Raw genomic sequence first — 17,345 nt, forward strand, 5'->3', positions numbered from 1 at the left:
ATATAGTATTAGTCTTTTTCGCATAGACCTATTCTGTATTAGTGGCAATTTGATGTCTAATTAAGTTGCATAGAGGTATGCATCTATTACACCGAATACTTAAACTTTAATTTAATAAAATTGAAAGATAATTTTTATAGTTTTTTACGTTATTTTCTACCCCGACATAGAAATCAACGAAAATATTTGGGAAATAGACACTATATACAACACTAGTGATATATGCTCTTTATGAACATGCTGGGATACCCATGACATTATTAGGGCGGGTTACCAAGCGCGCTGAAACTCAGACGCAACACCGATCTTCTGCATTTATAACATTTATAACTGCATTATAAGAACGCCGATGCAGTGAAATACAAAAAAAAAAAAATCCCTTCCTTATCGGAAAGAGAGCAGGGCGGCCGTCCTCTTCCCCGTTCCTCGGCCAGGCTCCGCCTCTGCCCGTTGTTTCCCTATTTACTGCCGCGGGAGGCTCCACCGCAGCTTTGGTCCCGGTCCCGGTGCAGCAGCGGTCAGAATGACCGGCTCCGGCTCCATGCAGTGCTTGGGGTTCTTGCTCCTCGCCGCCGTTTTACTGCAGACCGTCGCGGTCGCCGTCACCTTCATTTACTTCAACAACGTGTTGACAACGGTAAGAGGGGGGGGGGGGGAGAGAGACGTGCATGATTTCAGCGCTTATTTGTGGGGGGGGGGTATACGACCTGTTGCATATCTGACATGCATGACCTGTCATGCAATAAAAGGAATAAATTCGAAATGCAAGAAGTAGCGGGTCTAACTATATTACCCATATGGCCGATGAGCCTTTTGGCGAGGCGGAGGTGTGTTGGCGCTTGCAGGAGTTTGCGCTTGGATGTTGTTTTTTTTTTTTTAGTTTTATCCCACCGACAGAGTTGCTGGAATGCTGGCAAACGTGTGGTATCGGTTATTTTTAGTTGGGTCGTTTGCATAAAAACGCTGCAAGCAGCTCTTTTTCGCGCTACCTTTAGTCATGCTGGACAGTTTCCAGCATCCGAGCCGTGAGCTAGAGCGATTTAAGGCGGACTGGGTTTAAGACATAAAAGGCTGAGAAGCTACACTGCCGACGGTCCTCCGAAGAAACAAGAGTTAAACTGTAGAACTTCGTACTTTCGGTTTCAGAGAAAAACGCATCTGTTTTCCCCAGTACTATATTTATATTATCATTAAGATAAGGCAAACGTTATCGATCCCAGGGGAAGATTCTTTAAATTCTTTACCGTCCGCTTTGGACAATTAGTTATCTCCGAAATATTTTGTTAGTAAATGTCACGACAAGATAAGTTACAGATAAGTACCAGATAACCAAAGTTACAGTAACCGAAGAATACACATAAACACTCAATAACAGCTATAACCAAAGTCCATCACCGCTTTACTAACACATTGATTTTGATGTAAAAAAAAAAAAAAACCTACCGAATATCGTTTATATTTCCTAATATAAAAGGTTTCAAAAACCGTAAGGACTCGTGTCAGAGTGAACGGCGTTTAGAGTTTGGAAAGACCTCACATGGGATTAGTCACACTGTTGCAGGGTGAAATAACAGCTAAACGCGTTTCTTTAATATTTTTATTTATTTTTTTTTTACTTCCAGATGAAGGAGACCTTCTCCCGGAGCAGCATCTCCTGTCTGATGCACTCCAACCTCCGCACCGTCAAGGGCTCGGACACCAGCGCCGAGGCAAACGGCGATCCCTGCTGGACGGTGACTAAGCAGCTGCACTTCCTCATTGAGAAGGTACGGCGCTGAGCACAATGGGCGCTTATACCGGCCACACGCACGGTATCTCCGCATAGCTGCCGGCGAGTCTGACAAAAGATGTTCACGTTTCCTCATTGTTCCGACTTGTTCATAAAGAATTAAGTCTTTGTATGAATAAATCCAGTTTCTGATATTTCTTACCAGAGCATGTCAAATCGCTACAAGAAAGAAATATCATCAGCAGTGAAAGGTACGTTCGTGATCTGAACCCCGAGGAAAAATCACTTGTGACCATAACCGTGACAACCAAAGTGAAAACAACATCGGTGTTACTTCGCTCACAGATGAAGTGTCGCGGGTTTTGCCGTCACTGGTGATTGAGGAGCAGGAATTACCCACTCGACCCGAGATAGCCGCTCATGTGACCGGGACTTCGATGGCGGGAACGCCTGGCGTCAGACTGGGTGAGTTTGGAACCGAAACCACGTTCACCTCTCAGATGGAAATCACCAGGTTTATCAGCCCACGTTGAGCCTTAGCTATGGAGTAAGATCGCTGTCAAAAATAACTCGTAATAATGTACGTCAAATGTACGCTTCACAAGCGTAAATTACGCTTGCGCTTCTGAAAAATACGCTTGCTTCTGAAATTTACGCTTGCGCTTCCGAAAATTACGCTTGCTTCTGAAATTTACGCTTGCGCTTCTGAAAATTACGCTTGCTTCTGAAATTTACGCTTGCGCTTCTGAAAATTACGAGTGGTTTCTCAAGCGTGAACAACCTGTCAAAAACCGTCATTGGACGTACAAGGCATTCTCTATCGAGGAAGAAACGATCGATTTTTGTTACTGTATACGCATGTGCCAGAAAGATGGAGAACCAACCAAACGCGCCGAATTCACAGCTATTTCTATTAGTTTACTTGTTGTTGCACAACACTTTTTCTCGGTGTACAGAATGTAAAAATATTAAGGTAAAGAATGTTATACTTTATTCATAGTAATTATAGTTGGTTATTATTTATTATGCAGAAGTATGTCACTGCTGCTGTCCAGTAATGTGTCAGGCTAAGTTGTTAATAGTCTCATGTATATGAGATGGACATTTAAGTACACACTGTTATTTTCTGATAAATAATAAACAGTGTACTGTAGCTATGGCTAACAATTAATTTTGTTTTCATAAGAATAAGATTTTTCATACAGCTTAGGGTTCAGTGAGCACAAACCACTTCACGGGCATGTAGTAGTTATTAAGTTTTGTTGATATTTGCTTTGAAAATTATTTGTTATTTGCTTTAACAGGTATCATTGGTGACACAAGTGCTGGACAGACTCAGACACAGTATAATTACCATTTTAAATCAATCACAACAGGATTTGGACTACTTCTTGTATGTCATAAATCAGGAAATGTTTATATTGACATCTGCTTCAACAGTTTTTGATATTCCGTTTGAAATTATAAATACTTTGTCTGACCTTCAAATAAAGCTGCAGAGAAGCCTTGCACAGGAAGACTTTGTTGCCTTTGTAAGGCAAGGGTGTGAGGGTCGTGGTCGTCAAAAAATTGTGTTTTCAGGTGAACTGCTTGGATTGCTAATTGGTATGCCACTCCCAGTGGCTTGTATTGCAAATATATTAGGTGTTAGTGAGGCAACCATCTTTAGACGTATGAGGGAATTGGGCTTGTCAACCAGGTCTACAAGCAGAAGGACACAGTGGAGTCGTGTCAAAGAAAGCCTGCACAGAGTTGATGTTTCTGGAATTTTGGAAAGGATGACTCAACTTTCACCAAAAATCGCCAGCATGACCAAAGTTCACCAAATTTTGTGCTGTATTAATAATTTCAGCTAAATGAATCTACAAACAAAAATAAAGATTAATTTTAAAAAACACATGCATACAACACAACATAAAAAGTTTAATACATGTCATAGACATTCCAGGTCTCTGTATACTATGCAAAATACACATTTCTGCAATGACAGAAATTAAGACAGTAATAACACATTATAAATAATAACCAACTATAATTACTATGAATAAAGTATAACATTCTTTACCTTAATATTTTTACATTCTGTACACCGAGAAAAAGTGTTGTGCAACAACAAGTAAACTAATAGAAATAGCTGTGAATTCGGCGCGTTTGGTTGGTTCTCCATCTTTCTGGCACATGCGTATACAGTAACAAAAATCGATCGTTTCTTCCTCGATAGAGAATGCCTTGTACGTCCAATGACGGTTTTTGACAGGTTGTTCACGCTTGAGAAACCACTCGTAATTTTCAGAAGCGCAAGCGTAAATTTCAGAAGCAAGCGTAATTTTCAGAAGCGCAAGCGTAAATTTCAGAAGCAAGCGTAATTTTCGGAAGCGCAAGCGTAAATTTCAGAAGCAAGCGTATTTTTCAGAAGCGCAAGCGTAATTTACGCTTGTGAAGCGTACATTTGACGTACATTATTACGAGTTATTTTTGACAGCGATCTTACTCCATACTTAGCTGTTAAAAAGACACCCTTAGCAGAGAGAAACCCTTATTTTGCAGTGCAGAAGTTAATGCGTGTAGGATTAAATAACCTCTCCGGCTGTGAGCAACAAAAACACGTTTCTGTGTGTGATTTTTAACCAGGACCGCACACACGCAGTCCTCTGAAACATCTAAACGTCACCAGGTCCCCTGGAGTTTGAAAGAAAATAACTTTTTAAAATGTATTCACTCAGATAGTGAACAGTGGTGGTGGGGTAGTTGATTGTCAATGGCCAAAGAGAACATTTTTTAATGCATTTAATATGGTCTGGAGGCTTTGCCGAGAGAGCCACATGTTAGCAATAAACGGGATGTCGATTTGATGAGGATAGATTGAGTTAAATTAATGGTGGAGCCAGTCGGGCTTCAGCTGGGGGATCTATCACCTCAGGCGTGGGGGAGATTTCAGGCCTCACTCCCTGACGTGCTTCTCCCATTACAGGGCTCTCCCCCCGGAAGGTTCCGGGAGAAAAGATCTGGTCATGGGAGATGGAGAAGGGCCTGGCATTTCTGCGGAACGTCGAGATGAGCGGTGGCGAGCTGGTGGTCCCACGCGCTGGGCTCTACTACATTTATTCACAGACGTACTTCCGACTCTCTGGTGTCCTGGAGGACGGAGGTGACGAGGGCGGTGTGGCTGAAGGCGTGGCCAGGGGCAAGCAGGTGCTGCAGTATGTCTACAAGAAGGTGGGCTCATACCCGGTGCCCATCCTGCTGATGAAGAACGCCCGGACGACGTGTTGGGCGCCGGGGGCCGAGTACGGCCTCCACTCCATCTACCAGGCCGGCATCTTCCGGCTTGCTGCCGGAGACCATATCTTCGTGGCCGTCAGCGACCTGACTGCCCTAAGCATGGATGAGAAGTCTAGCTTCTTTGGCACCTTCCTGGTCACCTAGCATGGCTGGAGCTTGGGGCTTATTGCCCTTCATCTTCACTCAGACTGCTGCAACGCACCTCGATGGCAGGAGATAACTGTAGCGTGAGCTGAAAGAGCTTTTTATATAACTCTGCTATAGCTTCCTGTCTTTGAAAGGAGACTCAGACCCCCCTGGTCTGCAGGGATGAGTGAGTCCAGTCTCCCAGGGAGGGGGGGGGTGAGCAGCTCCGGCCAGATGGGAGACGTGACAGGCCCCATGGAGGCCCCTGTGTGATGGAGAGCGAGGTGTGGTAGTGAGCAGGGGGCCAACCTTGTCCTCCACAGACACTTTCTGGGCCACCCCCAGTAAACAGCACACGTGCCAAAGAGACAGACTGAATCCTTGATATTTGTGGCGCATTGACAGTCACGTATTGGTGTTCAATCTGGGGGATTAATGTCTGGAGGACTGGGGGCTGCCTATGTTTTTCTGGTCATACTTCTTCACAAACATATTGTTATGCTTCCTACCCCCGCAATGGGGAAATTCCAGATTTACACAAAAAAACCCAGTGGAAATAAATATTTATTTCCCACCAAATAAGCAGGATGTGCTTGGGCGTGGTTACGGGTAGCCCTGTCTGTTCCTTCTGCAGGACATGCAGTGTGTGGGAAACCATATGGGGGCAGATGTTAAGTACTTGGCCCCTGCGAAGTGGGGGGGGGGGTAGACCTGCGTACAGATGTGCTCCGGCTGTGCGAATATGTTCCAGCTGTTCACACCAACTCGCCCTTTACATCTTGCACATGTAAACACACGTGTGCTGTACACTTGCACAAAACTATATTTTTTTACATACAAAAATAAAGTTTTTTTTCTTACCGTGACGTCATCTTTACCATTGCCTGTGACAATGCAGACACCATGGAGTAGGCAGGAGATGTGAATCACTTAGTGCCGCCATCAAGCACCAACCTGGATCGTCCAGCTAGGTGGTTTGCTGGTCATCATATTTTCTCTGGATGAGTTTTTAGCCATGTCACCAGTATGCAACTCCCAAAAAAACACTGTAAGCATTCAGATTATACCAGAGGAAGGGTCTCTTTAATTTGAATTTAATTTCTACATAGTGATTGGCTGTCAGTTGTCACCCCTCCCATCAGACCCAGGCTCCTCCTAGGATCAGTAGAGAGGCTTCAAGGACTGTTGGCAGAAACCTGAAATGCAGACCTCCAGTATGGATTTAATGACCTTACTGAAAAGGGCTCTGTTCTTATGCAGTCGAATCCCCCTCAGGGACCCCCCCCGTGGCCAATGGTTATTTCCAGTATGTAGATGTGATTGAAACCTCCCCTCTCTGTAGGCACAGCCCTGAGCTCGGCCGACAGTGAAACAGGTTCGAGCCCCTGCTCCGGCTGTCATATTCCAGTTCTGGCGCGACCAAAACAGCCCATGATTCAGAGGAGTGGCGTCACGATGCTGCATCTGCAGCTCGGAGCGGCTCCCATCCCGGGAGGGGGGTGATGCAACCCCGCTGAAATAAGGCCTGTGTTGAGATGGGGGTGGGGTTGGGTTTGAAAAGCCAAAGATGGCTGCAGGTTAGTGCCGCAGAGCGGAATATGCAGGCGGAGAAGCTTCCCGAAGGACTGTCACCTGCTCCTCGGCGGGGGCAGCCAGGCCAGACCCCCCACACAAGCATGCATACACACCAAAGCCTTCCAGAGGGTAGTATGGAGTTCCCAGGCCTCCCGCTTCATTACGGTAACCACTCAAAGACATCCCACCACAGGCTGCCGCACCTGTGTCATCCGCATGGTGACCACGCCCCTGACCCCCCCAGTAAAAGAGGACACACACAAGCACAAGGGTGTAGGGTTTTTTTCTCCTCCCGTATTTTTTTTTTTGTGGAAATATGTTACAATTATATTACAGGTTATCATAATGCCCAGAGAACGAAAAAAATAAAATAAATCGTCTTATAGTCAGAGACAAAAAAGGGGGCACAGACGGGACAGGCGGGAGGGCCACACCCTAGCCACTCTCCAAGCAGATGATGGTCTATGTTAGAACACGGCCAATAAATACTGAGAACGCTGGTAACTTAGCTTTAAAAATATACTGTAAAACATGGACTTGTATGTATAAAACAAAACAACAAAAATACATACAAAGCACACTGACACACTCGCCACGACTGCTGGCCAATCACGACGCGCCTCTCATTTGACCAAATGACCCACAACAATGAGGTCAGATCTCTCGTCAAAGCACTGTGATACACAAATCGCTCGTAGTGGGGTGCTCTCTGCCCTTTGAAAGTACAGCAGTACTGTAAGAACCGATTACGAGTGATTCATATACGTGGGCTTTAACAACTAGTTACTGTCAAAACTTTAGCTGCCTTGGTTGTGGTGACTCCACTTCCTCTTAGCTTGCTCCACCCCCATTACACGGGTGGGTGGGACTAGATGGGCAGAAGGGGGCGAAGCTCAGTCAAAGCTGACATTCAGGCTGTTGTCAAAGCCCTTGTCCTCACGCGAGCCAGCGGCCAGGAAGGAGGCAACGGGGCCGCCTGCTGTCACGCTGAGTACGCCAGGGGCAGGGGTGCCTCGCATGGCGATGCTGGTCACGTTGATACCAAGCGTGAGTCGTGTCTGCTCCAGGGCTTTCTCAGGCACAGCAAAGGCCTCCAGCTTCTTCTCGCCATTGGCCATGTAGGAATTCTGGCAGCCGCGGCACACGCAGTCCAGACAGGCTTTGCGATTTGAGTAGCATGGGCACCGCTGGCCACGACATGTAAGAACACTTGGGTTTTGGGTTGCTCGGCCGCACTTGCAGCCCCGCTTTTCCTGCGGCTTCTTGTAGACGGCTCTGGGGGGGGCTCCAGCCATCAGGGTCCCGGTCCCGCCGTTGGGGGTCCTTTCCTTCACTTTGTCCCTGGCCTTGGGGAGCCCTGGCCGGGCCTTGCCGTGGGCCTTCCGAGCCTCGAGGTTCCTTCGGACGCCTTTGGCGGGAACCAGCAGTGCTTTGCAAGCCTTGGGTGCCCCCCCGTTGGGCACAGTGGCCAGGGGGGGAGCTGCCGGGACTGCGAGTTCCCGCTGGGGCTCCGCGAGGATGGCAGCTGCACCTGGCGGGGGCCCCTGGATGATGCTGGAGATTGGGAGAGGCCGTACCTTCTCGCTGTCGCTTTCCGACCGCGACCGTTTCCGGGTGGGTCGGGGCACTGCAGAGGGCCGGGGGGTGAGGGCTAGTGAAGGCTGCTGGAGGGACTCATTGGGGGATCCACTGGCGGTCCCAGGGACCTGTGGTAGGGACCTTGCCACGCCGGCGCAGCCTTCGGTACCCAGCTCCGGCTCCAAGGTTCGTAGGACCTCCTCAACAGTCAGCATGAGCTGCCCCCCACCCTGATTGGGCTCCTCGCTGAGGCCACAGATATTGATGCCGTCTGTAGCCAACTCGTCCACAGCTGCCTCATTCCTGCCTCCCTCTTCTGGCAGCGGGGGGAGGCCCCCATCTCGTTCCTTCTCAGCCAGCAACCCGTTACAGCCCTGAAGCCTGTCAGGACTGTCCAGGGGGCTCCCGCCGGTGGGCTCTGGAATCTCAGTTGGCGAGTCCTCGGAGATGGATGGCGCCGGGGATGAGCACTGCAGGGAGAGCCAGAAGGCGTTGGCTTCGTCGGCACTGAGAGACAGACCCTCGCTGAGTGTGGGCAGCAGGTCGGCCTGGTCGGCAACATAGCAGCCCAGCGCGGAGCCTGCGATGAACTCGCACAGCTTCCTGAAGCTCTCCACCAGAAGGCAGAGCTGCCGGCTTTCCTGAAACTGCCCGGGGTTCTTCCAGCAGCTGCATGGTGGCTTCAGCACCATCTTCTGGCCCCTGCAGCCTTTACACACATAATGCTGGCAGGACGAGTTGGTCGGAGCCATTGGGTCCTGCAGCAGGTTACCTAGAAACCAAGCAAAACAAAGCAATAAGTCAATGGTAACTTACACACCAAATCTTTCAGATGACTTTAAAATTCATTCGCTTGCTGCTTTGATATTGTAAGGTATGGTGCTCCATTGATGCACACTTCCCTGGCATGGCTCTGCACAGGGTTTCTGTCCCCGTGTAAAACCTCTTACCGCCATAGCGCTAAAAACAGCACCAATTGTTGATGTATATGACAAGTATTTACCAACGTGAGGACTACGTTAGGTATGACTGTGCTGACAGCTGACAACTCAAAACCCGAATGAACAGTCAGATATTTGCAGTTACATGATTAATATTTTAATTGCTGTTGTTTGTTCTGGAGGAACTGCTTACCAAGTGAAACATTCTCAAGATTTAATAAAACAATGCCGATTATGAAGCTTGGTATAAGCATCCCTGTCTGTAAGCGGCGCTGTGTAGGACACACTACCCACCGACACACCTGTGCGTCAAAACCAGCGGACTTCATGCCGTAAAAAGCAGCTAAACAAATCCGGTTCAAACAGGCCGCTACTGTATATAGCCACCGCAAGCAGAAAGCCGCAAGCATGCTAACCAGCCGCGCTGCCGTAAACACGGAGGGTGCTTGTCTGTAAAAAGGCTTGTGCCTGTAACTTACAGATGACCGACAGCCTGTCTGCTTCGACCCCAGTAACATATCAAGATGCTGCAATGGACCCCATCCCCCCAAAAGTGTTTAGTAAAAACTTCCTCAGCAGTCCAATCATTCCTACATGCACGCCGAAGATTTTCGATAAATACTGGCAATCAGTAAATGCACATGCAATGTCAGTAAACGCACAGAGAATGCTGAATAAAACTTTCACTACGCTCCCTACTTCTGGCGTCAAATATAAATTAAAACCGAAAGTGTTAAGTGGCTGAACACCCACTTAACTGTTCACACAAACAAATGGTGGGAAATGTGCTGCATGTTACCGAGTGTACGCATTTTATTAAAATAATACCAACATTACTGGTATTAAGTAAGCCGAACTTTACTTATGATATTCTGAAATAGGGGATGCAGTTAAATAAGAATAAGGCTTCCTCACCGCAGACCAGGCAGGAGAGCGAGTGCCGGAAGAAGGGCAGCTGCCGGCATAGCTCGGCCAGGGACCTGGGGTCCCGCGGCTCGCACAGAAGCACCGCCCGGCAAGCCGACACGTACAGTGCGGTGGCATTCGCCGGGTTCATGGCGGCGGCGCGCCGCGTCCTCAGTGCGGCCGGGCGGCGGGGACGCGCGGCGCGACCCTAGTCACGGGGGGGCATGGACACGCACGATCCAGCGCGGCGGCGCCAGTCTCAGATACGGAAATCGCAAGCTGCAATAAATGTCCCCGTCAAAGACGAAAAGGCATTCACTGATACGAGTGACGGAAGATCCAAAGTCGATCACACGCACACACCGGGCTGTTCGCGCCCAGGGTAAACGGGCAGAGGCGTAGGTACGTGGTCACCAGTCCGGCTCAGCGCTTTAGCCCTATCCATGGCACGAAAACATCCACTTAATATCCCAAGCGAGAAAAGACCTTTGCAAGAAGCTGTTATTCTGCCAGACGTCGTCAAGCTTGTCCCAAAACAGCCATGCAGCCCAGAGCAATTCAACCACGGCGTCGGCGCTCTGCTCCTCCGGTGCACGTTAAAGTTGAGCCTTTTGAACCCCAAGTGCTGCCGCTTATTTTCCCTCTTCGAGCGTCAGACCTGTCTTCTAGGATGTAAAGTCGTCCCCGTCCATCCTTTCCAGCCCACGCCTCCGATCCCGTGCACCCAATGATTGGGAGCGGGATTTTACGCATGCATTAATTCCTTGTTTATTGTGCGCGTTTTCTCATGGCGCTGAAAAAGGCCCCTCGTCCTACGCAATCCCCCCCTTCGTCACCCGATCACAACACGCGCAGTAAGCGGAACGGGGAGCGGAAGGCAAAGCGAACAGCGGCTACGGGATGTCACTAACAAAATCAGGCGGATTTCCTTTTCTTTGCGTTTATTCCCCGTTTCAGTTTCACCTCCCCCCTCTCCGGTACGTCCTGCTTTTCGAAACAGTTAGAGCAACGTCACTTAAATCCCTCTTCCATTTCCGCTCTTGTTTACAAAGCTCATGTTTTCAACGCCATCCTTATGACGTGGGAAAATAATTATATCCTACTCGCAGTATAACAGACAGTTGTAACTGGGCAACTATGAAGAGCTATCCCCTCCCTTTTCCCCCTCTCTGCATAAGACGGGTGAGCGGGTGCCCCAGTTCACATCTCGCGATAATACGCAACTGAAATCCCGCGAGAGGTTCCCCTGTTCGTTACGTAAACGTTTTATGCCCTTTATATTAAACTCCACGACGGGACAAGACTACAAATTTTAAAGCTAATTAAACAGATTTCCATATTCTGGTACGGAAAATATTCGGTTGATGTGTAAATGATGATATTACGGATTTTTCTTGGTGTATTAAACTATATAAATCCACTGACCTTACGATATAATTAGCACAGTAGTGCTGTATTAAACAGTTGTTATGCTATAAACAAATGTAACCTAATCAATACAGTTTAAGTTGTTCCATTAAAGACAACGTGTGGTAAACTAACTTAAATTAAGGCTGAATTTGAAATCGCGTTTGGTCGAGTTGAGTAGGCCTATATCGTTTAGCTGTTTTTTTCCCTGCATTTTTTTAAATGTCACACCAACACTGAACGAACCGAGCTCAGAAATAATCGATGAGAAGGTAACCATAAGCTAAGATGATGCTAAAAGTATATATATATACAGTCTAGATTTCAGCAACCTCACTGACTGGTGTCCTCTGGTCTCTTGAAATAAATCGTCTTTACTGTTCGCTTTTCATCTTTTTTCTAACTACACGCTTTATATTTGCGTCCATTTCCAATTTAACTGTCAAAAGACTTGATATTCTGGCCCAGATACTGATAATAGAAATTAAAACCGCACAAGAAAAATTCATTTGAACACCGCAACGAAGCTACAAATAATTAAACGATCAATTAAAAATTCGTTCAAAACATCGGTAATTTGCTTGACTGAAAAGATGCTTCAGTTCCTTTGGCTGATAATTGGCAGAAAATTGTCACAAATACTTCCAACTGCGTGGCACAGAAATGTCACAATTTGAGTAAACTACAGTTTGCACAAATACTTTGTTTGGAAACTAGCTATTAGGTAGACGGGTCTTCTTGATATGAATAACAGATACGGCGAGGACCTTTTGTGTGAAAATGTAATCTATACCAGGGACAATTGCCCCCGACAATATAGCTTCTAGGATCATGGCAGCATGCAGACCCCTCCACCCCGATATTATGGTGGTGGTTTATGGAAGGTTATATTAAAATTATGCAATGAGACAGGTTGAGCGCAAATTCTATGCAAATACACACCAAATGAAGCACTTCGTTTAAACACCCTTTGTTTTCCTGCCATCGTGAGTGGAATAAACACATTTTGCTTTGCCCTGATTCTGGTCTTTCGTCCCACACCATCACAACATTCTCTCCTCGGGGTTTGAGGTCTTGGCAGTTCCTTGCCCAGTTGCAACAATCGCAAAAAAACCCAAAAAAAACTACATGCTGGGTACTTGCACTATTGTTTAACATCTTCGACATCTTAATTTATAATGCATTTGTGTGGATGGCACTGAATAGAGATGGGAACAAGGGAAAGCTCCAGAAATAAGTGTCTTCAAAAACTGGGCAAGAAATTGATAAGACCTCAAATCAAAAATGCCATTTTGTGAAAATGGTACGGTAAAAGTTTAACAAATTTTATCTGGAAATAGATCGGGATCCTCCTTTTCACAAGGTATAGAACTTGTTTATTCATTATGGAAAATTCTGAGAAATGTCCTGTCAAATTTAACTCATAACACAAATAACATGGATTTAAAATAGCATTTTCTTGGGAATGGTACAGTAAAAGTTGAACACATTTTATTTGGAAATAGCCTACGACCTTGACTTTCAGATGCTATATGACTTGTTTATACATGATGGGAAAGTAAGAAATTAATTTTATTTAAGTACATCTATTAAGCGTATTCACTCTTTTCATATGGGCAATTGCTTAGAGCAATGATGTGCCGTGAGAGATTGTAAGGTGTACCTTGGGAAATTATCCAATTTCACTTAATTGGTCTAAAAACTTATTTGAAAAATTATTATTATTTGCAGATGATATGCAGTTGTCGAGTATCTACTGTAATGGTCATGTATTATAAACAAACAAAGCTATTTCAACATTACAGTAATCTTCCGGGATGGGGGGGGGGGGGGGGGGTTCACTGTACTCCCATTTTCCCCGACATATCTGTGTGAGCTGAGTTTTTCCAAGCCTGACTCGTATAAAAACTAAAAACAGAGAGAGACTGAGAGCTGTTGAGGAAAAACTTCGTGTGCCTGTCTTCAATTCCTGCCAGAATATTAGCTTTGTGTTCATTCAAACAGGCTCAGGTTTCACACTGAGAGAGTATTTTGTCATTACTAGACTACAGAGTGTCATTTTGTAACATTTTGGTTGGTGTGTGCCGTGGGATTTTTTTTCAATGTAATAAATGTGCCGTGGCTCAAAAAAGGTTTAAACTGGTTTAGAGTCTTATTTTATTAAACGCGAGATGATACCGTAATGTTAGGTCTATGCGTGCACTTAATATTTTAAGCGCGGATGATTTAACTGCAGTAAATAACGCACCGTGTATAGTTCAGCTAAATGGCTTACTTGCACTGCATTGGGTACATGAAATAATAATAAAAAAGGTAAAGACAGAGCCGAGAAAGTGAGAGAATAAAAGCTTAATAATCTTCTAAATTTACCGACTTATTCAGCAAGGGGTCAGGTAACGTTAACAGCCATGCAACTAGTGTTTTGACCGAACAGTCCGGTCTTTCAGCTCGATGGGGACATGACTAGGGTAACGCTCCAGCAAGCCATTTTTGCCTTCATTTTCACATATCACAAATTCACTTCTAATTAGGTGGAATGGAAATTCCACTTTTAGGTATCGGAAATTATATTTTAGCTAGTGAGATTCAAAACGTTGTTCTCGTCGATTTTAGAGGGAATTGGAATTTGAATTACTTCAAATGCCAGTTTCTGATATCAGGAATTCAATTATAACTAGTTATAATTCAGTTACGGCTAGTTGAAATACCTGTTTCTAATATGAGCAATTCAATTGTAATTAGATATAAATAAAACTGAATTATAATAAAAAATAGCTCAATTCCTGGTACCAAAAATTGCATTTTCAACTAATTAAAATTAAGTTTTTAATATCAACGATTGATATTTTGACTAGTTAAAACTGAATTCCCGATATCAGAAATCTGTATTTTATCTAGTTAAAACGGAATTTTAACTAGTTACAACTGAGTTCCTGATATCAAAAATTGGCAGTTTCACTAGTTTAAGTTCAATCACCCACTGAGATAAATCAGAAATCTCACTAACTAAAATAGAATTTCTGATGTCTAGATATTGCATATTAACTGTAGTTAAAATTGTATTTTCAATATCAATAGTATGCATTTTATCTAATTAAAGTCAAATTTCTCATATCAGAAATACACATTATAACTAGTTACAATTGAATTTATGATATCTAGAATTTCCATTCTAACTAGTTGGAATTGCATTTATGATATCCTCTAAAAATTAATTCCAGCTAAACCGGCTTTGCCAAAGACCACCAGCATGCCTCTACAAAGGAAGACCGAGGCTCATAAAGGACGATGGCTATGAAAAGATGTTGAGCGGGCAAGAAGGGGGGTGGGACAAAGGCGGGGCTAAAAGGAGGACACCTAGGAACAGCTGGCATGCTAGGCGTGACTGTGTGAGTGTCAAAAAACTTTATCTATTGATTTTTAAACAATTTTAACTCTAAATTGGTGTCCGCTGTATAATATTCTGTTTCTTTTCTGTTTCCATTTGAACCAACATTGTTTCGTTTATGGTGGTTTGGCTTTGGATTCTCGACCTGGACAAGCCTCCTAGTCCACCCCTGGCTGACCCGCACCAGATTGCCAAATCATCTTCTGCAGCTGAGTGATAGAAAACTGGGTCTCAGCTCTGCCCTTTCTCATCTATTCAGAGTAAACAAGTTAACAGGGGCACACAACAACCCTGTGCATGCAACTCACAGGATGCTGCAGTGACTTTTTGAGGGATGGGTGCTCAACTAGCAAAATGTGCCAATTGGTGGCATGTTCCCCTTGGTAAAATTCAAGAAAGGACTCTAAAGGGTGGCATTTTCAACCGTAGTGTAAAAGGGGCAAGTACTCAGCAGTACAAGCCGGTGACACAATTCAAGACCTTAAATTTTGAATAAGTTTTTAATTAGAATAAGAATAATGAACGGGTACCATCCACCATGCCGTAAAGAATTTGAACCAGCATACACAGTAAGACAGAAACAATAACATCACCAGTTAATCAGAATGTGACATTTCTACACCGACACATTTAATATAACTTAACCAAAAATATCCTCCTGTGGCAGACAATAGGGGGCAGTCTAATTGTAATTCAGTTTAAATGGGCATCCTGGCATAGCACAGGGTTAGGTTTGTGTACTGTACTGTAAGCATGACTATACCCCGTGCTGCTTGTCACTGCAGTCAGGTTTGAGACAGACAGATAGACACACACACACACACACACACACACACACACACACATAGACTCATGTTTCCATTCCTATCCTTACAGGAATTTCCCACTGAGTTCTGTTTTAATTATCAGTTACTTCAAAGCAGCAAAACTGAAAAACAGACTCTGACATAGGACTACAAATGGGGAAACATTTTTGTTTTCTTTTTAACCCCTCAAACAAAGGAGACGAAGAGAGTAAGCTGTGTGTTTGATGGGGACACCCCGGGAACTCCTCACCACCTCATCAGGTACCTCCATGCAAACACGTTAATTAAGGGGAATCACATGGTTCATTTCCCCACTCCTGCTTCAGGAAAGGTGTCTATGTTCGAGGCAGCCGGTACTGAGCTCACCACCACAACAAATAAACCACAAAGAAGTGGGATTTTCCAGAACAAAGGCGTCCTATTCCAGAAATGCATTCTGCTTCATCGCTTCAGTTTCCGTTTGATCTCAGGGCTGGTTTCACTATTACACCCCCACATGAACCTGTGTCTGGTTTCAGTCTGACCAGGACCCCTGCCAGCCTGACTCATGGTCAACACAATAAGATAGAGCATGCACGCTGCAGAGGGTTATGGGTAATGATATAAGGAGGATGCCAAGGACTTTAGGAAGGAACAGGATTACGTCCCATTGGCCAACAATTTACCCGCCTTGATTCACACAAACCACCTGAAACCCTCATTAAATGTTCCATTTATTTTTTACTGGATTAAGTTCTTAGCTTATCACCTGTCCTGGAAATGTATGATGGTCCCTCTCACATGGAGGCTCTGAAGTTAGACAATTGTATGACAAGAAGCTTTTGACAAAAATCAATTCACATCTCTCTCAGCTGTAGCCGGTCTCAATGACTGGTTTATGATGCTCCTTGGCCAATGAAAATCAGCTGCTGCAGCCCCGTGACCTGGGACGGCAGTTGCCACAGCAACACCTGCCTTCTGGAACACTCATGAATGCTAAAAAGCTTTCAAGAGAAACCCTGATTCAGACTGCGTCTCAGGTCATGTGACTGGTGACGTTTCCCAGACAATCAGGGAGATTAAATATACTGGAGAAACATAATAAATAAAAATGCTGTGTGTGTGACTCAGATGTGCTCCCTAATGGGGGGTGCGGGGTGGTGTAAAGTGTCCCCAAGATGTCTGGTTGCCTGTCACATACTGTCAATCACCTATTCAAGGTGGGACACATGTTCAGTCCTGCTCTTCGTCAAGTTTATCTGACATGAGAGGAAGCCAGAAAATTATGCTGAAAATGGTCAGCGAAAATGCAGGAGGTTTGGGATTACTGGCATGTATGGGCAGTATATGGTAGTTTGGAAGACAATGTGGACAAACATGGGCCATAAAAGAAGACTGGGCTGTAAACGGACAGACGGACGGACAGACAGTCAGATAGATAGATATATGACCTGGTCTGAACCACACGTGCGGCAGTTCTGATCTACCACCTGGTGCCTTTTTATACTATAGCGACAGACCAAAGCCTGAATGTACCAAAGTCTCCCTCTGGTGGACGTAAAAAAACAGCAGGGAAGCTGCTTAAAGCGAAAAGATGTTCAAAAGATCATCGGTATCCCTTGTAATTT

General features: G+C 45.2%; 2 protein-coding genes across 5 annotated transcripts; one reads left to right on the forward strand and one right to left on the reverse strand.

Annotated features, from left to right (window-relative positions):
• The first annotated feature begins 450 nt into the window (after positions 1-450).
• Positions 451-6,003, forward strand: LOC125739849 (tumor necrosis factor ligand superfamily member 10-like). Its single transcript, XM_049010368.1, has 5 exons — positions 451-637; positions 1,623-1,766; positions 1,935-1,980; positions 2,075-2,194; positions 4,701-6,003. The coding sequence occupies exons 1-5, from the start codon at positions 524-526 to the stop codon at positions 5,153-5,155; spliced, it is 879 nt and encodes a 292-aa protein (XP_048866325.1). The 5' UTR covers positions 451-523; the 3' UTR covers positions 5,156-6,003.
• A 189-nt stretch (positions 6,004-6,192) lies between these two features.
• LOC125739847 (E3 ubiquitin-protein ligase MSL2-like) lies at positions 6,193-11,346 on the reverse strand. 4 transcript variants are annotated; one of them, XM_049010364.1, is made up of 2 exons: positions 10,624-11,346; positions 6,193-9,062 (listed from the first exon to the last, which is right to left on the reverse strand). In XM_049010364.1, the coding sequence occupies exon 2, from the start codon at positions 9,040-9,042 to the stop codon at positions 7,606-7,608; it is 1,437 nt and encodes a 478-aa protein (XP_048866321.1). In that variant the 5' UTR covers positions 9,043-9,062; positions 10,624-11,346; the 3' UTR covers positions 6,193-7,605. The 4 variants fall into 4 exon arrangements, with proteins under 4 accessions (XP_048866321.1, XP_048866320.1, XP_048866323.1 ...); XM_049010363.1 differs by having other exon boundaries at positions 10,147-11,346; XM_049010366.1 differs by lacking the exon at positions 10,624-11,346 and adding an exon at positions 9,526-10,136.
• Between the last annotated feature and the right edge of the window lie 5,999 nt (positions 11,347-17,345).

This window comes from Brienomyrus brachyistius, chromosome 4, assembly GCF_023856365.1.
Source record: "Brienomyrus brachyistius isolate T26 chromosome 4, BBRACH_0.4, whole genome shotgun sequence".
In the NCBI taxonomy this organism is placed as follows: domain Eukaryota; kingdom Metazoa; phylum Chordata; class Actinopteri; order Osteoglossiformes; family Mormyridae; genus Brienomyrus; species Brienomyrus brachyistius.

What these genes read in the sequence shown, in the direction of transcription:
- LOC125739849 (XM_049010368.1), top strand. Translation starts at nt 524, where the DNA reads ATGACCGGCTCCGGCTCCATGCAGTGCTTGGGGTTCTTGCTCCTCGCC. An exon ending in TCAACAACGTGTTGACAACG is followed by an intron (nt 638 to 1,622) that starts GTAAGAGGGGGG and finishes TTTTACTTCCAG; the next exon opens with ATGAAGGAGACCTTCTCCCG. An exon ending in TGCACTTCCTCATTGAGAAG is followed by an intron (nt 1,767 to 1,934) that starts GTACGGCGCTGA and finishes ATTTCTTACCAG; the next exon opens with AGCATGTCAAATCGCTACAA.
- LOC125739847 (XM_049010362.1), bottom strand. Translation starts at nt 9,749, where the DNA reads ATGTTACTGGGGTCGAAGCAGACAGGCTGTCGGTCATCTGTAAGTTAC. An exon ending in TCTTGAGAATGTTTCACTTG is followed by an intron (nt 9,063 to 9,424) that starts GTAAGCAGTTCC and finishes CTTGGTTTCTAG; the next exon opens with GTAACCTGCTGCAGGACCCA.